This window comes from Lepus europaeus, chromosome 6 (genome assembly GCF_033115175.1).
Source record: "Lepus europaeus isolate LE1 chromosome 6, mLepTim1.pri, whole genome shotgun sequence".
NCBI lineage: Eukaryota > Metazoa > Chordata > Mammalia > Lagomorpha > Leporidae > Lepus > Lepus europaeus.
In genome coordinates this window covers 35,510,604-35,535,194 of record NC_084832.1, presented here as the reverse complement: position 1 = coordinate 35,535,194, position 24,591 = coordinate 35,510,604, and the positions used below count along the sequence as shown (strand labels likewise).

General features: G+C 36.4%; 1 protein-coding gene across 6 annotated transcripts in view; it reads right to left on the bottom strand.

Annotated features, from left to right (window-relative positions):
• Nucleotides 1-24,591, bottom strand: part of MYCBP2 (MYC binding protein 2) — a 301,875-nt gene that overhangs the window by 137,583 nt on the left and 139,701 nt on the right. For all 6 annotated transcript variants that reach the window (XM_062194062.1, XM_062194063.1, XM_062194064.1 and 3 more), the window contains 10 exons: nucleotides 23,473-23,569; nucleotides 20,135-20,327; nucleotides 19,374-19,648; nucleotides 15,930-16,151; nucleotides 12,105-12,296; nucleotides 9,168-9,374; nucleotides 7,861-7,992; nucleotides 5,993-6,171; nucleotides 2,131-2,273; nucleotides 432-532 (listed from right to left, as the gene is read on the bottom strand). In XM_062194062.1, the coding sequence (XP_062050046.1) occupies nucleotides 432-532; nucleotides 2,131-2,273; nucleotides 5,993-6,171; nucleotides 7,861-7,992; nucleotides 9,168-9,374; nucleotides 12,105-12,296; nucleotides 15,930-16,151; nucleotides 19,374-19,648; nucleotides 20,135-20,327; nucleotides 23,473-23,569 (1,741 nt within the window). The remainder of the gene's footprint in view (nucleotides 1-431; nucleotides 533-2,130; nucleotides 2,274-5,992; nucleotides 6,172-7,860; nucleotides 7,993-9,167; nucleotides 9,375-12,104; nucleotides 12,297-15,929; nucleotides 16,152-19,373; nucleotides 19,649-20,134; nucleotides 20,328-23,472; nucleotides 23,570-24,591) is intronic.

The window sequence follows — 24,591 nt, the reverse complement described above, 5'->3', positions numbered from 1 at the left end:
CTTTGTAATTTTAAACAATTTTGCCTTTTGGTGATTTTAGTGAATTAGACTTTACTAAATAATTATGCAAAAGAATCAGTAGTTTGTGATTTCTTCCATGCCATTAATATCTCATTATTTAAAACACTCTTATCATTTTACAGTAATGTGATTTAAGATGAAGAGGACTTGGTATCAACTCATAAACTTAAGAAATCTGTTAATTTAATTTGTGCTTATATGTCAAATTTCTAAAATATATTTCCCACTCCCAAATTCTTCAAATGTATGGGTAACTAGAAAGCTTTGTAATTAGTAAATAATACTAAGAATAAACATGTCTGTTTATTTTCAGAAACCCAGGTGCCTCAAGGATTATAATATCTTTAAAGAAAAGTTAAAAAATATAAAGATTTAAAAAACCACCAAAGTTATAGAATTAAATTACACACCTTGGGAATAGCAGCAGCTACTGGTCCTATGTAGGCTATAATAAGGGGAAGCAGCATGGAAAACAGACTGGAAGAGCTAAGCAGTTCTGGAATGTCATCAGCTAAAAAATGCATTAAAATTATAGTTAGAAAGTGGTTTCACTGAAGTGTATACATGCTATTCTAAATCTATATTTTGTTCTCTTGAGTAAAATTATAGTTGAGTGTATATAAAAGACTTGGTACTATGCTAAGGGCTTTATTTACATGTGTTACCTTAACTAATCCTCACACTAAGGTACTTTTATTAATCCCTCGTTTTTAGAAGAGGAAACCAAAGAACACAATCCATAAGTATCCCTCTCAATAATACTTAATGTGTATTAAGTGTTTATACTTATAAAATGATAGTATCAAGAATAGAACATGGGGTAGCAAAGCCATGAATTTTTTTTTTTTTTTAAAGATTTACTTTGAAAGAGTGACAGAAAGGAGAGAGCCAGACAGAGAGCCAGACAGAAAGAGATCTTGTATGTGGTGATTCATTTACCAAATGGTCAGGTTACAACCAGGAGCCTGGAATTCCATCTGGGTCTCCAATGTGGAAGATAGGAACCCAAGAACTTGGGGAATCCTCTGTTGTTTACCCAGGTGCATTCACAGAGAGCTCGATTGGACACAGAGGAGCCAGCACTTGGAATCAGCACTCTGATATAGGATGCCAGCACGGCAAGCCACAGCTTAATCTGTTGCACCACAGCACCAGCCCCAGTGCCATGATTTTAAACTACTACTCTAGCATCAAACATGGCTACCTAAGTGACGTAAGAAAAATTACTTAATTGTAAAACAGGATAATAACAATATTCCCCCCCTAGATTTTATGAATAATGAGCTAATATGTGTAAAACACTAAGAATAATGTCTGAACATATTAAACCACTCAAAAACAGTTTGATGGTCATTAAGCTATACTATTTTTTCAAGGAAAGCATTTTGCTGATGGACACATTAGTCACTTACCCATGTTATGGTGCTACAAAAATAAATTTAGTAGATTGTGAAGATCTTTATATTATAGGCCAATTATTCTCACAAATATTGGTTTCTAGATCTACTGTTGAATCACAATAGGCTGAGAATTTGATTCCTAGCTTAGCCAAAACCTCTTTGAAAAAAGATGTGCGAGAAGGCTTAGCAATGAATGCTATAGATAACAGTAAGGGAGTGAAAGCAATGGTGCATGTTTTACAATGATAACTCTGCTGCCAGTGTAGAGGATGATTAAAGAACTAGATGGAAAATAGGAGAAAGGTGACAGTGAAATGATTAAGATATTATCCATTGATGACAAAGAGGAAATGCACTTGCACCATGGCAGCCTGAACTATGACACTGGGAGCAGAGATGAGAATACAACCTAGAGAATTTCCACTGGAAGAACTACTAAGTAAAGCTGAGGGGTACAGGGTAGTTTAGACCTCTGGATGAACCAAGATAAGAATGTTCCTCATATTGGATTAATTAAGGAAATAAAATTATTAGATAACTGCTGTGAACATTTTAAGCAATTCTGAATTATAGTATGACTAATTTAAAATTAATCTATGTGCAGATCTAAACTGAACAAAACACTTTGGGATTCTTTAAGACAGCTTCTCTTCAGCAACTCTGCATATGTAGGGAATAAAAAATTGTAACTAACAAAAAAAAGTCTTACCATCAACAGCAAGAGCTCTGTGCAAGAGATCCTTGGCAGCTCGAACAACAGTGCTTACCACAGAGAGAGCTCGGCTACAGTTTTTATCTTCCTCATTGGCTTTACTCAGAAGCTGGGATTGCAAATCTCCATCAAATTCACTCCTGTAACATGGTGATATGAGATTATTTTACAATCATGAGTAATGCTAGGAGTAATATATAGATAAGTTGTTCTCATTGAATTTATGGTTCAAAAAAGCTAATTTGTTTAAAAATTTAAATGGGTAATTATATAATTTCAGGAAGTAATTAAGAACTTTCATGAAAAAAAAAAAACCAGCACACAGCACAAAGTAATGGGTGTTATTGTAAAGTTCCTCTCTGAGGAACTGGTATTTAAAAAAGACCTGAATTACGCTTTAAAAACAATGAAAAAAAAAAAAAAAGAAAAAACAGACCCATGCTAAGGGAAAAGTGTCGGGGCAAAGTAAATAGATACTTGAGTTAAGGGAACAGATGAAGACAAAGTAGGACAAGGGTGAAAGGAGGAGTAAAGGGCGACAGTGGGGAAAGGGAAACAGGAGTCAGATCATGGGAGGTTCATGAGCCATGGTAATTTTCCACATTTTATACTGGTTTTTTGTTTGCCTTTAAGCAGTAAGTATGCTATCCAAGTTTAACGAAATACCCCTGACAGACCAGGCAGTCATCACAGAAGAGAACTGAGAGGCCAGCCTGTATTCAGACTGGAGTTTTTATGGATATGGTTATGGGTCCTCTGTTCCCGCTGCCCTGTCTTCTTCTTCTTCTTCTTCTTTTTTTTTTTTTTTTAATTTGACAGGCAGAGTGGACAGAGAGAGAGAAAGAAAGGTCTTCCTTTGCCGTTGGTTCACCCTCCAATGGCTGCCACGGCTGGCGCTCTTGCGGCCGGCGCACCGCACTGATCCGAAGGCAGGAGCCAGGTGCTTCTCCTGGTCTCCCATGGGGTGCAGGGCCCAAGCATTTGGACCATCCTCCTCTGCACTCCCGGGCCATAGCAGAGAGCTGGCCTGGAAGAGGGGCAACCGGGACAGAATCCAGCGCCCCGACCGGGACTAGAACCCCGTGTGCCGGAGCTGCTAGGAGGAGGATTAGCCTATTGAGCTGCGGCGCTGGCCCACTGCCCTGTCTTCTGAATCATTGCTGAATGGAGGGCTTCCTGGGCATGGGAAGCCACTGGGTTTTGAGCAAGGGAAGAACTTGGTATGATTATATTTTTATGAAGTCACTCTGGCTGTGCTGTGGATAGCGACCCGCAAGGGTAGCAGCAAAAGGAGGGAGACTTGCTTAGTCGACATTACAGTTTTCCATATGGAGACAGTGGTGGCTTGGTCTAGACTGTTAATTTTGACAGCAATAGAAAAGGTCAGATTTAGTACAGTTTATAAGCATAGTTGCTAGGTTTTACTGATGAAAGAGTGACAGCACGAAAAGCTTTTCGGTGTTCAGCTCTACCTGAGGACAGAAGTAATATGAAGGTATTTATCTAAGATGTCTATTAATCAATCACATAAAGCATTGTTGAAAAGGGCAGACATGTGGATAGGGCTTAAAGGTATGTTACCTGGTATCTGATATCCTGCCTAGGAGCCCCTGTACCATAATTCACTAAGAAATACGACTCTGGGCAAGTTGTTTAGGCACTGGTTCCTTTATCTGTAAAGTAGGGGTAGGAAAAGTGCCTACTTCGTGGGGTCGCTGAGATAACACGGGCAGAGCACAGAGAGCACTGCCTGCACAAGGCAGTTAACATGTTAACATTCATCATCACTGTTAGTGTTACCCAGGTGAGGATATCAAGGAGGGACCTGGACATTCTGTCTAGGGCTCGGAGTCACAAAGGCCAGCATACAAACTTGGGAGTCATCAGAGAAAGATGGTATTTAAAGCTAAGGGACTTTATTTACATTTTCAAATTTAAAGCAAAGGGTACTGAAGGATTGCTTGGGAAACAGTAAAACTCCTAACACACTCTACTTTGAATAAGATAAAAAGCTTGGATGGAAGGTGCTGTTTCTTATTATTTATTTGTGTATTTATTTAAAATGAAGGGTATTAAAGCTTGTTGGGAAACAGTAAAACTCCTAAAACATTTTATTTTCTGTAAAATATAAAGCTTAGATGGAAGACAACGTTACTGGTTCATCATCTCTTTGAAATATTTGGCTCTTCCTTAGTATATACTATAGTTTATTTTTTTTTTTTTAAGATTTTATTCATTTATTTGAGAGGTAGAGTTACAGACAGAGAGGGAGAGACAGAAAGGTCTTCCATCCACTGGTTCACCCTCCAAATGGCCATAACGGCCAAAGCTGAGCTAATCCAAAGCCAGGAGCCAGGAGCCAGGAGCTTCCTCCAGGCCTCCCACATGGGTGGAGGGGCCCAAGCGCTTCGGCCATCTTCCACTGCTTTCCCAAACCATAGCAGAGAGCTGGACTGGAAGAGGAGCAGCGGGGACCAGAACTGGTGCCCATATGGGAGCCGGTGCCGCAGGCGGAGGACTAAGCTATTTTGCCACAGCACTGGCCCTCTACGCTATAGCTTTTAATATATGATTTGAGAAATGAAAAAATGTACTACTTCTAATGCTTATGTAATAGAAAAGGATTTTTGTGATGGGGTAGAAAAAAAAAAAAACAGAATGCTTCTGTATCTCAGCAGCAACTTTGTAATATTTACTGCCTATACTACTACTATTTCACCTGGAGAAAGGATGAAGGAAATCTCTATATAGAGAAATTATTTTATACTATCTAGGAAGTATCACAGCGTCTGCAAATTGTTTATGAGTGAAATGCAGGAATCAGTAAGCCTCAAACTTTAGAGACTTGATACTAATTCAGGGTGAATACAAATGCCATCAGAGAGACTCATTACTGCTTAATCCTTCAGATACACAGCTTAAAAAAAAAATCAGACCCAGTTAGAAATATGTATTTGAAAGTTTTTCCTAACTGAAAAGTTTTTATTATTCTTTATTTCCCACTGTTTATATAAGGCAAAGCTTTTGCTAAAATATCTATAATAAGGAAAACATAATTATAAAGTCTAGAGCCCCAAGGGCTTAGATTGGGTAGATACAAGATACATAGACACCAAAATATTCTGTAGACTGGAAAACAGAATGCAGGTAATACCACTACCTAGGCAGAGTAGATCTGATCATTAATTTAATGTATTTTATAGGAAGAAATGAATGATTTCCATTTACATTAAAACGGTGGACAACAAAAGCCACATGTACCCGGGACTAGCACGGTGGTGCAGCAGGTTAAAGCCCTGGCCTGAAGCACCAGCATTCCATATGGGTGCCGGTTTGAGTCTGGGCTGTTTCTCTTCCAATCCAGCTCTCTGCTATGGCCTTGGAAAGCAGAAGATGGCCCAAGTCCTTGGGCCCCTGCACCCATGTGAGAGACCTGGAAGAAGCTCCTGGCTCCTGGCTTCGGATCGGTGCACCTCTGGCTCTTGCAGCTATCTAGGGAGTGAACCAGAGGACAGAAGACCTCTTTCTCTGTCTCTACCTCTCTCTGTAACTCTGACTTTCAAATAAATAAAATAAATCTTAAAAAAAAAAAAAAAGACACATGTACCCAGTACACAAACATTTCGATGATATTAAGGAAATGATGGAAAAAAATCATTTTAAAGTGTTCACCTTTACACTAAACACTGAATTGATATTCTACAATGAGACATCTTTATATGAAGTAGTACAAGTATATGCTAGCAAAATACACTGTATAATTTATGTATAAGTGTCCATTTAACATTTTTAGTTTTAGTAGTAAATTATATGTGTTCTACTATTTAAGTATTTCCCTCATCTCTATACACACACCTACCTATAGTAGAGTATCTGTGGAATCTGTCCTCTGGTTTGGTTTGTGCCATTACTACTCAGGCTGCATGTGCTGAATGTAAATGTCACACCATCCGGGCACTGAACTGTGGTCATTCCTCCATCTCCGTTGGCTGTACGGCTGCCATAGTTCCTCAAGCGCACAGCATATTTAACATTTTCCTTCATGATAAAGATGTAAAACATGTTCATATTTATTCATAATATATACAAGATATACTAAAAGAAATCTAGCAGTAAACTTAGCACATATATTGAGCTTCCTTGTCATGTTTGTAGACATTTTTACTGAATGAGTTTTCAATGAATCAAATATGACATACAGCCAATACTTATTAGATGCCTATTGTGTAACAGAAATTGTTCTAAGTACTGTACATGATTTAATTAAGGTGATTACTAAAATGACCTCAATAGGTAAAGATCCTAGCATTATCCCCAATTTATAGTTGAGGAATCTGAGGTACAGAGAGATTAAATAAACACTTGCCCAAAGTCACAAAGCTGGTAAGTGACAGAACTAGGATTTGAACATAAACAGATTATTCAGTTCCTGCTCTGAAGCACATCCCATGAATATTAACCATAATAAAGAATTTTAAATACTCAAGTTAGTATTTTCCTTCAGTCAGTTCATTTCCTGAGATAATTCTAAATGTAAGAAAAAGTAATGATAAGCCTATTATACCCAGAGACAGAAATAAACAGACATGAGAAATACATCCATAAGAAAATAAGTGTCCAAAATATGATGTAATATACACTGTTAATGTGAGCTACAGATACTGATGTTTTTATAAATCTATGACAAAAAATCAACAATGAAGGCTCTTTGGATTTTCAGTATCCAAACTCTTTTGAATGGTATCTCTGATGAACCTACCTTATTGAAAATTCTGCTCTCATGAAATTTATTTCAAGTGAATTAAGAAATACTTTAATGTTACTTTAACATTAATAATTACTTCAATATATGTTGCTATATATTTATTGTTAAAAATTATACAAAGCAATAATTTTAATAGTTAACACTAACTTTTTTTTTTTGACAGGTAGAGTTATACACAATGAGAGAGACAGACAGACAGAAAGGTCTTCCTTCTGTTGGTTCACGCCCCAAACGGCTGCCACGGCCGGCGCTGTGCCTATCCGAAGCCAGGAGCCAGGTGCTTCTTCCTGGTCTCCCATGCGGGTACAGGGGTCCAAGCACTTGGGCCATCCTCCACTGCCTTCCCAGGCCACAGCAGAGAGCTGGACTGGAAGAAGAGCAGCTGGGACTAGAACCGGCAGCCATATGGGATGCCAGCACCACAGGCTGAGGATTAACCAAGTGAGCCACAGTGTTGGCCCCAACACTAACTGTTAAGATCACTTGTTTTTCAAATGAGTTTTGGCACAATAAGAAAAGATAAGGACCAGTACTCATTAAGTTTCTATTTTATGCTAGACATTGAGGCAAATGCTTTATTTCTACTGTTCAAATGTATCTCAACAACATTACAATATAGGTATTATTCTTTTCACTCTACAGACAATTCTCTATGAGGTTAAATGATGATTTGTCAGCATCTAATATGCATACAAAAAAGAACAGGTATCTTGAACTTAATGCTTGAATCCAAACCTAACAGTATTTTATACTATACCAGATTTTAAAAGATATTATGCAAAAATAGTATACAAAACATTAAATATCAGGAACACATTAGGTATCCCACGAGTACCTGAAGCAACACACAGAGGATAACTTAGGAATAGCTATATCCAACAAAAGAAATTAATGAAATATCCTTCACTATTTTTTAACTACATAATTACTTATTTACAACAGAAACATTTGGTTGAAATTACCTTTAGAGGAACAACTTTGTCAAGTCTGATTTCAGCTATATCACTGGGTGAATCATCTGTTGTATAAGTTCCTTTGACTAACTCTAGTGAAGTCCATCTGTGGGAATGAGTTGAATCTCCTGCATGTTCACTCTGTTTAAAACAACAAAATAAAATTCACAAGTTTCTTAATTTCATTGTATAAACAATTTTGGTTTATAATTACTATTTTTAAAAAGTTTATTTCCTACATATAAAATTAGTAATTAGTATCTCATTTCTCCACACATATTAACAAAAAAAATTTTATTCTCTATTTCCAAAGATTATAACTTAAATGGACTTTTCTTACGTGCTATCTTAAACTGTTCTCATTTCCTCATAAACAGAGTGAGGATCTAATTACAGAACCAAATAAGATGGAGCCTGCAATGTGGCGCAGCAGGTAAAGCTGCTGCCTGCAGTGCTGGCATCTGATACGGATGCTGGTTCAAGTCCTGGCTGCTCCACTTCCAATCCAGTTCTCCATTATGGCCTGGGAAAACAGTGGAAGATGGCCAAAGTCTTTGGGCCTCTGCACCCGCACGGCAGACTCAGAAGAAGCTCCAGGTTCCTGCCTTCAGATGGGCCTATCTCTGGAGGTTGTGGCCATCTGGAGAGTGAAACACTGGATGAAAGACCTCTCTCTTTGCCTCTCTGTACCTCCTTCTTTCAAATAAATAAATAAATATTTTTTTAAAAAAGGAACAAAATAGAGGATTAATTCAAATTAATTGGTCAAAAGAATCAAGTTATACATAAGTTGCTATTTATTCGGAAGTTATTTACATGCTACCTTTCTGTCCCATCTATAAAACTTTGTGGAAACTCAGATAATTTAAATGATTTAGAGAATATAAGCATTAAAAAAAAAAAAAGATACAGGTAAATCAATCAATCAATCAATACTGTCTTTACTAAGAATCATCTATCAGTACTCTTTGACAAAGCTGCTTAACCATTAATAGAGGTAATAATACTCATCTGAACATTGTTTGGATAAAATGCAAAAAAACAAATTACTCAAGACTTGCAACAGAAGCTTAGCTATGTACTTTTTGGTCTTTAATTTCCTTAAATTTCTTTCCCTTTCTGAAAAAGCAAACCATATGATGCAGGAGTGATTCACAATGGCACTAAATCAGGTTACTCTCTCTTCCAATTTCTTTAATGTTGTCCACCTGTGATTGTTCTGCTACATCCTTGAAGGTTAGAACCCACCACAATTTGATAGTAAGTCCTGATATACAGCCCCCACAGCAGCTAAACACTGTAACAGTAATACTTACATCATCAACCAATACCTCTAATTCATATTCATGAATTCCTCCTCCTCCATAGACAGAGAAACCAACCACAACTATTCCAGGTTTGTCTACTGAAAAACAAATTGCATCAGGGGATCCATTCCCAGTGTTCCAACTTCTGCCCTGACTTGTTTTTGTGAAACGGTTAGCACTGGCTTTTACAGAATGAAGAGAATTAAGTCCATCAACCTGTGAACAATAAAAGAAGTACACCAGTAATCTGTATCTGAATATTAATAATACTTCTTTAATGAAACTATCCAAAGGTTTCTAAGGTTAATAAAACATATTTAATATGTGGATTCAAACCTTCCTAAACGTACATTCTATTAAGAAATTAATCCATAATAAAACCAGATCTTTTAATTCTAAATTCACAAATTAATGTTACTTGACATTCTTTTAGTCACATTTTCAAAACCACAAACCTTTGAGTTATCAGAGTAATACATATGAAATAAATTAACACTTTCTTTAAAAAGTGACACCAGGCTGGCGCCGTGGCTTAACAGGCTAATCCTCCACCTTGCGGCACCGGCACACCAGGTTCTAGTCCCGGTTGGGGCGCCGGATTCTATCCCAGTTGCCCCTCTTCCAGGCCAGCTCTCTGCTATGGCCCGGGAAGGCAGTGGAGGATGGCCCAAGTCCTTGGGCCCTGAACCCACATGGGAGACCAGGAGAAGCACCTGGCTCCTGGCTTCGGATCAGCGAGATGCACTGGCCGCAGCGGCCATTGGAGGGTGAACCAACGGCAAAAAGGAAGACCTTTCTCTCTCTCTCACTATCCACTCTGCTTGTCAAAAAAAAAAAAAAAAGTGACACCAAAAATTTTGTCAGTGTTCTAAATACCAATATTTCTTATGCTACATAGAGATAGATATGCAAGGGAGTGGTGGATTTCAGATTACTGTCTTCAATCAAACCATCTTACTCTTATCTGAATTCCCAAGACTTTAATTGAAGAAAGTGGTCTACTATCCAAAATCGGAATACCACTAGTGCATAAAGTAATTTTATCATAATTTGGCATTCAATGTTTGAATGAATATATGAATATGAATTTATGAATATATAAATTTGACTGAATACTTATGTATTCATACACATGACAGACATCTAATTACAGACTTTTATTTGAGAGGATCAGATAACTTAGTTTGGTTTGAAACTGCTATTTTTAATCACAGAGACTTGCTTCTAATCTTAGCAGGCCACAAACATTTAGGAGATTAAAGAAAATAAAAAATTAAAGTTCATAATTCTAGCAAGCATCCCAAACTGTTCTGAGAAAGAGAGAAATGTGAATATCTAGGTCAGTTCGTGTGGGAACATGTGGGAACACATACAGTGGTATATTAGATACACTGTAATGCACACTCCTTCTCATAAGAAAGGTAAGGTTACAGAAATAATTTTTAGTAAAGTTCAGAAGGGTACCTATGCATTACAGACTTTTCTGTATTCTCCAGAGTCTATCATAAAAGGCAAGAGTACTGTACACTGAGTGAAAACATTTCTTAAAAAATTAAAAGTTTTCTGACAAGGGCTTCAATGGCCTCCTAGGCCAAAATCAAAGCTAGTCAAGGAGACTTCTCAGTGTTTCTCGGGGCAAAATTCCAAAATTTGCTGAGGTGCATGGAATTATTCAGAATTCTAAAGGGTGAGCTGTCACTATAAATTAGTGATGAATCTAGGTTCAGTTTAGAAAAGGTTCTAAAATGCATCTAAACAAAGAAAAAGCAAGGACTATGAATTATAAAAGTAAAACAAAGGTAAGAATTTCTTTGGCAATAAATTTGAAGACTGGGGCCATTGAATATATGATGGCTATTAAATATTATTTGCATGATAAAATGCATCTCATTAAGACCCAATGAGTTTTCAAAACCAATCAACTAGCTGCTTTTTGGAGAAAAAAATAGGACACTAAATTCATTTGAAACATTCAGATAGGTGATGATGCAGAATGAGGAAGGCAGTGAAATGGAGACAAATAATGTTAATTTACAAAATGTAAAGGTATTTTAGGCTGGCGCCGTGGCTCAACAGGCTAATCCTCCGCCTAGTGGCGCCGGCACACCGGGTTCTAGTCCCGGTCGGGGCGCTGGATTCTGTCCTGGTTGCCCCTCTTCCAGGCCAGCTCTCTGCTATGGCCTGGAAGTGCAGTGGAGGATGGCCCAAATGCTTGGGCCCTGCACCCAATGGGAGACCAGGATAAGCACCTGGCTCCTGCCTTCGGATCAGCACAGTGCACTGGCCGCAGCGCGCCGGCCGCGGCGGCCATTGGAGGGTGAACCAACGGCAAAGGAAGACCTTTCTCTCTGTCTCTCTCTCTCTCTCACTGTCCACTCTGCCTGTCAAAAAATAAAAAAAAAAAAAAAAAAGTAAAGGTATTTTAAAATGTCTCAAAGTGATTTTCTCATAGTGTTCAATATTTTCAAAAACTTTGTGATAATGGCTGCATGAAGTAAATGTACTTGATGCCACTGATCTGTATACACAAAAATGACTGGAATGACAAATTTTTATTATGCATATTTATAACCATGACACCATGTGTTCACTTATTAGTAGTCCTGACTTTTTCAGTATTACTCATTCATTACCCTGCAATGGGAACTACTTTTGCTTTTATTGGCTATGGGGTTGTAAAATGAGGCAGATGAGAGGAGAACCAAGTATGACAGGAAAACATACACTTTGTATTATTATGACATTCTGGGTAAACTGGTGAGGAAGAGGAAGTGAAAGCAGACAAGAGGCATAAGAAAAGACAAAAAAAATACTGAATGTTGAGCAAATTAAAAAAAAATGCAATGAGACTACCAACCTGTTTTTGAAATTAGTTTCCACAAACGTAAAATACATGAAAAAAGAAAATATGTGGTTACTATCCAATCTCTAAGTATCACTTAATACCTCGGATCCCAGGGCGGACGCAGTCAGCTCGCTGACAATGCTGGCCAGCAGTCCACAGGTGTTGGAGACCAGGTGGGAGGAGAAGAGCTCATTTTCTCTCCTCAGACTGTTCCTGACGGGTAGTACGACAATAACCAGCATTTTCTCCAGGACTTCTCGGAAGCTTGTCATTCCTGAGATGTTCTCTTCACTCTATCACACATGAAAAGAGGAAGTTCCAAGGTATTGCTTTATTTTCCTTCCCATGAGTCTTCCTCGGTCTTTCTACATGGTACCCTCAAAACACAGAAGTGCGCCCTCAAAATCCAGATGGGGCTCAGAGTTGACTGTTCTGAATCAATCTAATCCAACATGGAGCTACTCTACTTTTCACTTAATTACTTTTTTGAATTATTGGCCTCTGTATGGTAAAAGTACCACACATTTCAAGGTACTTGTATTTTATTAGCTTTCAGTTTTCACATATGCTTATTTAACTTTCAGTCACAATACTCTAATAGAAAGAAAAATGCTCTTCCCACTTATAAAGCTTATTCTATAGACAAGATTCCAATTGCACATCACTTCTTTTGGTGTGCTCAGAACTAAAGCCATCCTGGGGCCAGAATTGTTGTGTAGTGGGTGAAGCGACCACCTGTGACATTGGTATTATTTATAAGTGCTGGTTTGTGTCCCAGCTGCTCCACTGTTGATCCAGCTCCCTGCTAATTGCCTGGGAAAAGTAGTAGAAGACGGCCCAAGTGTTTAGGCCCCGCCACTCATGTGGAAGACCAGGTGAAGCTCCTGGTTCCTAGCTTAGCCCTGGCCCAGCACTGGCTTTTGTGGTCATCTGGGGAGTAAACCAGGGTATGGAAGATTTCTCTCTCTCTGTCTCTCCCTTTAACTCTTTCAAAACAAATAATAAGAAATCAGAGTTCCATTACACTCAAAGGAAAAACTTTTCTCCAGAAAATTAATTTAGTTGACATCCAGCATTAACAGTATTTTTCTCCTTTACTATATGTTATATCTTTTCAGCTTATCACGGACAGAGATCAAAACACATCCCATTTCATCTGGAGGTCTTTATGGCTAATGAGCCTATTGTGCGCTGGGGAGTGAAACAATTCAGGTTCTAGTTCCAGTTTTCTTCATCTATGAAATCAGATGGACTGAATTAACAAGACAACCTGGTTATCCCCCTGAGCAAGTCTGTCCAGAATATTTCTATTCCACAAGGTACAACATTCAATATAGACAACAGATTCAACAGACTTCATAAAACTTCGGTATGGAAAATAGCCTTAAAGTTAAATCACTCTCAAATCACATGCACCGTTGAGTACACTTTCCATTAGGAAATTAAGTAACTGCTCAGTTAAAACCATCATATGCATTACTGTGAATCACTCAAGTTCCTTTCTAATGTACCAGCTGAGGCTGGAACAAAAATGTCACTTATAGAAAATTGCTCAGGGGCCGGCGATGTAGAACAGCGGGTTGAAGCTCTGGCCTGAAGCGCCAGCATCCCATATGGGTGCTGGTTCTAGTCCCGGCTGCTCCTCTTCCGATCCAGCTCTCTGCTACGGCCTGGAAAAGCAGTAGTAGATGGCCCAAGTCCTTGGGCCCCTGCAACTACATGGGAACCCAGAAGAAGCTCCTGGCTCCTGGCTCCTGGCTTCAGATTGGCACAGCTCTGGCAGTTGCAGCCATCTGGGGAGTGAACCAGCAGATGGAAGACCTCTCTCTCTGACTCTACCTCTGTAACTCTTTCAAATAAATAAAATAAATCTTAAAAAAATACTTAAAAAAAGAAAATTGTTCATATTTATTTCTTTCATCATTTGAATAATATTCCTGTAACACTTTGGTTAATTTCTTGCATAATTAGATTTTCTGAATTTAAAATTATCAATGACTTTGCTAAAATTATGATTCTCCTATCCTGTAAATCTTTTCATTCTTCAGAAACTTTATTTTTTGGAACATCCCAGAAAGTTATTAGGTTTGATAAAACTCATTTCCCAATGGTACCCAAAAATCATGGCCTTGTGGCACTCTACTTGTGGGTGTGTGTAAGTGGCAAGTATTTAATTATGCCTGCTGAGTTTCTAATAGTTACCAAGATTAATACAAGATATTTTCCATACACCTAAATATGGCATTAAGAGTTTACCAATAGGCTTTTGTTGAAAGACATAAGACAAGTAGCACATCACTGGCCACTCAAATTTTAAAAAAAGGAATTCTTTTTCACTAGTGGTAGAGAATACAAGCTGATAGAAGCTTTGTAAAGGGAGTTTTGGCAGTTGTTAACAAACTTTAATGCACTTTCCTGACTTAGGAATTTTTCCATCCCTAAAGATTTATACTGGGGAATTCATTATGAATATGTATAATTTAGTCAGTGATATTTTGTTTAAAATGTGAAAGTACTGGGAATAAGATATTTATATAAAGGATTGAATAAATATGCTATACTGTACCAAAATGGTGTAGATATATAATGTACATTTAAAAGAAGGAGAAGATACATACTAGCCAAGACTTAACCTTCATAGACTGTTACTAACAAAAATGCATAAATATACAATAATAATCACTAAATATGAGTAATTTTCTAAAAGTGCTGTTAACATTAAAATTACTGTATTTATTTATTTGAAAAAAAAAACACCCTAAAATACTAAAGAAAATTTCAAAGAAAATACCAGATTACTTATAACTTTATCATTCATGCATTATTTTCATTTTCCACTATTTTTTCCAATCAACAGCTTTTTGCATACATATTTTATACAGTCATCATTACATATATATACTTTTGTTTCTGTTCTTTTAACTAAAAAATTTAAAACATCTGCCTTTATATTATTTATAAAGACATTTATTTGCAATGGTTGAGCCATATTCATAATACATGCAAATTCACCTATGCAAGGTTTTCAATTTTTCTTTTTAGTAAAATGTACATAACTCTTAGTCTTCCAAATACTTGAGCGATCTGCTCTCTCCCAGTAGGGGCATTAGCCAGAGCTGAATCAGAAGTGGAGCAGTCTGGACCAGAGTCAGGCATCTGGACATGGGTTGTAGTTTTCCCATGCAGGGATTTAACTATTGTGCCAAATGTCCAACCCCTCTATAGTATTTTCTAATAAACCACAGCAATTAGTAAAAAATAATCCCCATTGTTTTACATATAAATGAATTTATAAATAAATAAATAAATAAATTTACATATAAATAAATTACAAGTAAATATATTATTTTACAGTGCTTATTTTAACAAACTAAAATGTTTCACAAAAGATATTTTGCTTCATTATGTTTTAAAGGTTTGTTTATCTGAACGAGGTTCAGAGAGAGAGAGAGAGAGAGAGAGAGAGAGAAGGATCTTTCATGCGCTGATTTGTTCCCCTAAGGGCCTCAACAGCCTGGCCAAAGCCAGAAACAAGGAGCTGCATCCCAGCCTCTAGATGGCAAGGTGCCTGGCACTTGGGGCCATCATCCACTGCTTTCCCAGACACATTAAGAGGGAGCTGTATGGGAAGTGGAGAAGATGGGACATGAAATGGCGCTCATATGGGATGCCAGTGTTACAGGGAGAGGATTAACCAGCTATACCACATTATCAGTCCTTCACAGAAAATATTTTAAAAATTATTTTTCCCATGAATCTATCATGAAAATTTTTAAATATTACAAGATAAAAGATGGCTTTTAGTATCTGGGACTTACTTTCAAATGGTGCTGCAGAAAACAAATATACAAGAACTCACCACATAAGCTCAAATTATGGTTTACCATCTTATTGCCTCATTATAAAAGATTTCACAAAAGACCTACCTGGCTGAGTTTTTCCATATGTGCCACCAAAAGGGGAAAACGATGAACTAGGGTTGAGTCGTTCTCTGTGCTTACTTGTTTAACAATTGACCTTAGTAGTACTTCTCCATCATATGCAATAGGGAAAATAGAAGTCAGCTTCACAGAAGTGTGACACAGAGCTGACATAACAGCTGCAAGGAGGCGGCTACTTGATGTCTTGAAGTTTGCTTCTTGGATATCCTTTAAAAAACAAAAATAGGCCCCCACCCCCCAAAATACTGCATAAATATAATCCAAATTTCTGGATACGTATAATTTAAACAATTTTTTAAATCCCACCAAAATTTTCTATCACAGTTATTTAAGTTCCACCAATGTATCAGACAGATTATATCAATAGTTTAAAACTTAACTTTTAATTTGCTACCCAACGAAGATGGAAAAATAAGTACAATCAAAAAAACTCAGCTTCCTATCCTACAAGTAAATCAGATACTGAGATATCCTCATAACCTTAGTTTTCTCTGGCACTACATTAAAGGAAGATTTCATAAAGTTCCCAACTAGAATACATTTAAGGTATTTACAATAACTGCCCAAACTATTTTTTTTCAAAATTATAAACTATGAAAATGTAATTCTGGGCTACTATAATAACATTTCAATAAGGTCAGAAAAATAGCCATCACATTCCATACAGTACATCTAGAAAAATATCACAACAGAAAATGTTATATCAAAATAATATAAACCTATCCATATCAGAAATCCTAATTCAAAAAAATCATGTACACGATACTTAAGTTCATCAAGTATTTGTGTTACAAAGTCAAGAATAAAAGCTGGGCAATGTTGCTTGTGTTAAGCCAGCGTTTGCTAAACCTGTTCTGCTGTTCCATAGCAAAGGAAGGCAACAACCATATTTGGCTGGTAAGGTTGAGAGAGAAACAGGGAGACAAGTTAAGGTGTTCACTAGTCCATACAACAATCTTGCCTAAGGAAACTGAGGGATAAAACACACTGTAACCACATGGACCCAAAGTTGTCTGGAGTGTCCTGGTGATGCCTGAAGGTGAGGCTAGGACATGGACATATACACACTTCATCACAATTTGCTAACTAATTACTAATTACTAATGTAGCTGGTGAGAGGATCCTACAATCTGCCCTTTTTATTCAGTTAATATGGGGACTTACATTGGTTTGTTAATGTTTTATTAACCTTGTATTTCTAAGATAATTCCTCTTGGTTAGGATATATCATTCACATTGTAAAACTGATTAGATTATGTTAAGAATTTGTTTCTCAGTGATATTCATCTGTAATTTTTTCTTGTAGTGTCTTAGGTTTTCATATCAGGATAAGGCCAATCTCATAAAATTAGTTAGGAAGCGTTGTCTCCTATATGTTCTTAAATAATTTGCTAATGACGAGTACTATGAATATTTCTTAAACTTAATAGAATTCATTAATGCCAAAAGCTGGGCCAGGAATTCTTTGTGGTAGTTTTTCATGATGAATTCAAATTTTTAACAGATACAATAAAATTAATATTTTTTATGTAATATGTCAGTTTTGGTTGCTACATTTTTCAAGGAATTTGTGGATTTTTTTCTAAATTTGTAACATTCATTGCTATATGGGGGCTGGCATTGTGAAGTAGGGGATTAAGCAGCCTTCTGCAGCACCAGCAACCCATAAGGGCCCGGTTTGAATTCTGGCTGCTTCACTTCTGATCCATCTCCCTGCTAATGTGCCTGAGAAAGCAGCAGCAGATGGTCCACATACTTGAGCCCTGGTACCCATATAGGAGACCTGGAAGAAGCTCCTGGCTCTTGGCTTTGGCCTGCCCCAGTCTTGACCATGTGGCCACCTAGGGAGTGAACCAGCAGATGGAAAATCTCCCTCTCTCTATGTGTAACTCTGCCTTTCAATAAAATAAGTCGAATCTTAGAAAAAAATTCATTGATATAAAGTTTTCCAAAAATACTTGTTTGTTTATTTTCATCTACTTGAGAGTTAGAGAAAGAGATCTTTCATCTGCTAGTTCAATCCCCAAATGCCTTCAACAGCCAAGACTGGGCCATGCTGAAGCCAGGAACCCAGGACTCCATCTGGGTCTCCAATATAGGTGGAAGAGGTCCAAGCACTTGAGCCATCACCTCCTGCTTCCCAGGATGTATTATCAGGAAGCTGGGTTGGAAGTAGAGTAGCCAGGACTGGACTCTGAACTGATATAAGATGGTGTTTCAAGGTGGCTTAACTTCCTGTGTCACAACACTCACCCTTTCTTTTAATGTCACTTGGATATAGAGTGATATTTCCTATTTATTTTTGATAATGGTATTTTGTGTTAGATTTTCCTTTCTTCTCTCAATCAAGCTTGTTAGGAATGCATCAATTTTCTCCCCCAAGAACTAATACTTTGAGCTTTGTTAATTTTCTCAATTTTCTATCTCACTGATTCCAATTCTTATGTGATTTCCTTCCTTCTTACCCTTTGTGCTTGAAGTAGAAGTTCAGATCATTGATTTTAAGCCTTTTTCCTTTGCTACCATATGCATTTAATGTTTTAAATTTCTCTATAAATACATTTTAGTTACATCTCACAAGTTCTGCTATTTTATCTTATCTTTCAATGTAAAAGATATTAAAATTTTCTTTGTAGTTTTTTTCTTTGATCCACTGGTTACTTAGGAGTGTGGTCTACATTCTAAACATTTGGTGCTTTTGATATTGAATTCTAATGTAATACTACTGTGGTCTGAAAATATACTGATTAAGATGTTAATTTTAATCTTTTTTGAAAATACACTAAGGCTTACTTTATGGCCTAGGATATGATCTGTCTTGGTGAACATTCCAAGACACACTTTGAAGAGAATATGTGTTCTCCCAGTACATACATTTTATAAATGTCAACTGGATTAGGGTAGTCAATAGTACTGTTCAAATCTTCTATATCCTTTAGTTCTGTTAATTCCTGCCAGAGGAGCGATGAAGTCTCTAATTATCAATGTGAATTTGCCCAGTTCTCCTTATAACTGTCAGTTTTTCACCCCAGTGATTTGGTGCCTACACACTGATGAGGGCTCTGGTTTCTTCAGGAAAAAATTAATGTTAGTTTGTCCCTTAACATGAGGTTCTCTCCTTCCTGTTTCTGCAGATGTGGGGGCAGCAGGGGCTGCTATTCTGGAGCTATCGAGCTCATATACTTGCTTAAACACAGAATCACTCACAGACTCTAAACAGCAGCTGCACAATGTGCCTGCCAATGTTATAATTAAAAGGTTGATAAGGCCAGTAGAGAAGAAAACATATTTTTGAGCTGGGATTATTTGTCACATATACCAAGCTGATCTCCTAGTTTACCATTTAGAAGAGCAACACCAATTTATTCTCTTTAAGAATACTAAGAAATATATCTGATTTTCAACTAACATTTTACAAACTCAATTTACCTGATCCAAACAGTTCAGCAGATCACAAAGGCAAGCCCACTGTAAGGCAGGAGTTGGGTAGAAAGAATGAAAGCAGGCAGTGAAAGTGTTGTGACACTCCTGAAGTACGGCCTCCAGGAGGCTCAGGGGCTGACTGAGATACCCCTGAGGGTCATTATCCAACTTCACCATGCAGTGGTCAACTCCTTCCGATAAAATTTTTCTTAACAAAGTTCTGGTTTTTCCAATACATTCAGCTAATTTGCTAGTTTCTTCTACAACTGCTTTTCCTGTAGCTTTAGGATTTAAAAAAGCAAATTGATCTTGAAGTAAAATACCAAATGTCCATGAAAATAATCAATATAATTCAGTAATCTCCTATATGGCTTAAGAATTACAAGTATTTATAATATAGAAATGAAACAATTTAGAGATTAAATATTGCCCCAAATTATTTCTTTTTAAAAATCTAAATGGAAAAATAACTGGTTTCATCATTTAAATCCAAATCAGCTGTCTTACTTGACAGACTGTACTTAAAATCACCCTTTACTGGAGTATTTAATTTTAGCTCACTACAATGTCAATGTCTTATTATAATGACATGCAATAAATTTTATTCTTTGTTAGCAAAACCACAAGCACAACAGCAAACTGAGTTTCTCCTCTTATTTTAGGAGCAGCCTGAACATAGTCAGTTATATCTTGGTTATATCTATGCAAACTTTCTCAATGTCTCAAGTATTTTCTCCCTAAACTCATCTGAAAAAAATGTATCATACCTGACACTGGGTAAATTTCACAGGTATAGACACGCAATAACCTCAGACAACAGGTACCCACAAAGCGCAGTCTCTCTAAATCTAGAAGTGTGGCTGTGAACTGGAATCCTTTTAATCCTCTAAGTTCTTCAACTCCTAAGACTAGGGTGGTCCAGCTCCAGTGAAGAATACTTAAGAGTGATTCAAAACATTCCTAATCGAGAAGATGAGAAAACATACAACAGTTAGTTCAAATGACACCACAGGTTGAATCAAATAAAAGATAATGACACGTACCGTCAAAACTTTGTTTCAAACTTCTTTTATAAGTTTCCATAGCTCAAATAATAGATATTCTTAATTTATTAACTTACTAATAAAAGAATATCCAAAGTTTAACAAAAAAAGCAAAGTAATTACCCATACATAAAACCAACACTGTTAAACATTTACCAATTTGAAAATATGAAGCTACTACTTCAAAATTCCATGGAAAAATGCAATCAAAGATATATTTATTTTGGTGAAAAATATTTTTTGAAATCCACATTTTTATAATATACACATCCCATTAATATTTTAAAGAACCAATATATGTATTTCAATTTTTTTGTACAAAAATAAACTTACCTTTAAATTACATTTTCCATGAACTTTTTGGAGTATCCTAATATTTTTAACTTTCCTTGCTACCACCCTATCTAGTATATTAAATAAAAACAGAAAAACATGAAAAATACTATAAATTCATGTTGACTTGAAATCTTATAGTCATTTATTTAAAAAAACCAAAGTAAAATAAAAAAATTGGGGGCTGGCATTGTGGTGTAGTGGGTTAAGCCTCTGTCTGCAGCATTGGCATCCCATATGGATGCTGGTTTGAGTCTCAACTGCTCCACTTCTGATGCAGCTCCGTGCCAAAGTGGCTGGGAAAGCAGCAGAAAATATTCCAAGTGCTTGGGCCTCTGCACCCACGTAGGAGACCTAGAGAAGGACTCCAGCTCCTGGCTTCTGTCTGGCCCATTTTCGGCCATTGAGGCCATCTGGGGAGTGAATTAACAAATGGAAGCACGTACATGCTCTCTCTCTCTCTCTCTCTCTCTCCCTCTCCCTCTCCCTCTCCCTCTTCCTCTCCCTCTGCAACTCTTCCTTTCAAATAAATAAATCTTTAAAATTGATTTACTATTGGGTATCAATGACAGTATCAAATAACTTATATCTACGTATTAAAATTTATAATACAAACTATAGCCAATTCTTGATAAACAAATTAATAAAAAATAAAAACTGACTAAAAATGCTTAAAAATTCCTATTGGATTTTTACAGCTCTAGAATATAGATTTAGGATGGTGGATTTTTCATATAGCTTGAGCTGGTCTCCAGGTTTTATAAATGACATGACAGACACTACATGAAACTCAAAACCCAGCGCTCACTATCCCCATCTCCTCAAAATCTCAGAACTCTAGTGATGATAATAATATCAAAAAGGAGTCTACAGCTTCACTGTTTCAATATATATTTGAAAAATTTTTATAGGACTATTACAAGTAACTAATGACCATAAACTACTTAGATATAACTATAAAAGGATTACCAAACAAAGAAAAAAAGAGATCACTGAAAAAGATAAAACAGATTTGAAGGGTCTTATTTTGATCAACAGTTACCAAACCTATCTAGTACTAAAAGAATGGAATGGTATCAAGGAGCCAAAGTCCTTGTATGTGTTATTCAAAGCACACTTGCTGTAAACTGCCGTAGCTCTTCTGGAAGGTCAATTTGAGGAGATAGAGCAAAATTTAAATGCAATTATCTCCAGTATAAATAAAAATAGAAGTATATATGTCATCAGAGATGTGTATGGATGGTCATGAAGTGAAATGTTGTAACAGTAAGTAAGAAACAAAGTGGTTCCTGGTAAACGAGAATATAACCATTCTCTGGGATAATATGCAAACAGGAAAAATAGAGAAAGAGCCAAATGTACCTACAGAGAAAGGTGCATAATGTTTCCTGGGAAATTTTTAAAAGGAAGATGAGAACATTGAGTATCATGAAAAACAAACAAGAATGCTATACAGCATACTGCAGACAGACACTAATGTAAAATCCTGTGTATATAAAAACATTTTGAAAGGATATATATAACAAAACATGAGTAATTATTATATAAGGAGTCTGTAAATATGTGCATGGATTTCAAAAAATTTTTTCACCAAAATAATTTTATTTTTGATTCCTTTTTTCCACAAAAGTTTTGAAGTACTTTTGTATACAGTAATAACTAGGTGATGTGAGAAACCTTAATGTACTTTTAGTATAGTTTAATCTCTAGCCCATTCCTACTAGGGACATGTATTAATTTCATGGTTTAAATGAAAAACAGGATTACAAAAATTTTTTCTATGCATTTTACCAACATGAGAGATTTCTAGCTACATCAGTAATCCATGTTCATGGGGGTGACTGTGGCGTAGCAGGTAAGGATGCTGCCTGTGGTGCCGGCATCCCATGTGGGCGCTGGTTCGAGTCCTGGCTGCTCCACTTCCCATTGAGCTCTCTGCTATGGCCTGGGAAAGCAGTGGAGGATGGCCCAAGTCCGTGGGCCCCTGCATCCACATGGGAGGCCTGGAGGAGGCTCCAGGCTCCTGGGTTTGGATAGGCGCAGCTCCAGCCATTACGACCATTTGGGGAGTGAACCAGAGGATGGAAGATTTCTCTCTCTTTCTCTCTGCCTCTGCCTCTCTGTAACTCTGACTTTTAAGTAAATAAATAAATCTTAAAAAAAAATCCATGTTGACCTAAGAGTTCAAAAAATCATTTCTGCCACCTATGTCATTAGAAATTTATACTGATATAGTTTACCTGAATAACTTTAAGTAAGAATCTTAAATTAACAAATGAAAGTACAAGAACTTAACTTAGATGTTCTGGGCAAACGTGTTATGGCCTTTTAATTACATCATGATCACTACCAATTCTACACTGATAACACAAACAGTCTGCACTTCAATAAACTTTCTAGTTAGATATGTAACTCTTCCACTTTGCTCAAGCAGTAAAGGAACACCTTCAGCAAATGCATTCTTACGTGATTTCATAGAAAAAAATACCATTTATTTCACAAATAGCAAGGCCAACTCAGCACACATGCTAAAATCATAGGCAATATCTCCATTTTTCCACTCTTTAAAGAGTGTATTATCTTTGGCTTAGAATGCAATTGCTAATACAAAACTAAACCTGAGCACTAAAGCTATATTGAGATAAATCTTAGAAGAAAGTCTAGACTCTAAACCTTAAAGTGCAACTGAGTACTAAATACAAAAGCTGAAATGTTAAAAAATGGCTTACCACTGAGACAGTTCTTGCAAAAGATCTCTTTAAAATGTGTACAGGTTCACTGGTTTGCTGCTTGCCTTTTGAAGCACTGCCATCACTTGTTGGAAGTCTTAAGTTAGGAAACACACAAAATTATATTGGAAAGTCCAATGACTTTTTTCTGTTAAAGCACACATTTTTGCAATACCAAAACAAATTATACACACTTTTTTATTACCAAATAAAATGCCAATCTTTTAGGTTTTCTTGAAATATTTTTAAAGTTAAACAAGTTGTTAGCCAGGTCATGTGAATACTCCCCTTAAATTCCATCTTACTTGTCTTGGATTTAAAGTAACTTACATTCTCAAGTAAGAAGAGAAAAAGTCTTTATAAATAACTGAAGTTATGAAGTCTTACAAATAACTTAAGCCTATGTGATATCATCTTACAAATAACATAACTAACTGTTGTTCTCTAATAATGCTACTATCAAAATTATTCAATCAGTAGTAACTAAGAGTAGTGCAATGCAACTTACTATGTTCATAATGCTACATATTAAAATAATAAATTGCATTAAAAACCAAAAAGAGGATATAGTAGACAATCACTGTTCTCAAAGTAGTTCCTTTGGGTTTCTGTTATATAAATTAAGAATGGCAACAACATTTTTGGTGAGGACTTAGATCTATTTGAATTCTTTAGTTTAAAATTACTGTAGTAATCTGGAAATAGACGTATGCCCTCCTACATGTGTGAATTACTGTAAAGTAACTGAAATTCTTAAAAATTGTCATACAAGGAAGTTATTATTTGATATTTCAATTAAGGATGGACAATTATCAACAGTTAGAATTTTCCAATTCATTGCATCATAAGATAAACAAGAAACATAGACTACAGTAAGTCAATCAGGCCTGTTTAAAGTTTTCTTCTTCCCCAATTTCATTTCTCTAGGACAAATTTTATTAACTTATCACATTCTAAAACTAGAAAGAAAACCAATAGGCATCTAAAATGTCATAAAAATATTCATTGGCATAATACAGATATTAGAGTACACTTAAACAGATCATTAAATACGTTGTTAAATATATTTTTACCAGTATAACTTGATGAAAACTGCAGGTAATTTCTTCTTTATCATGC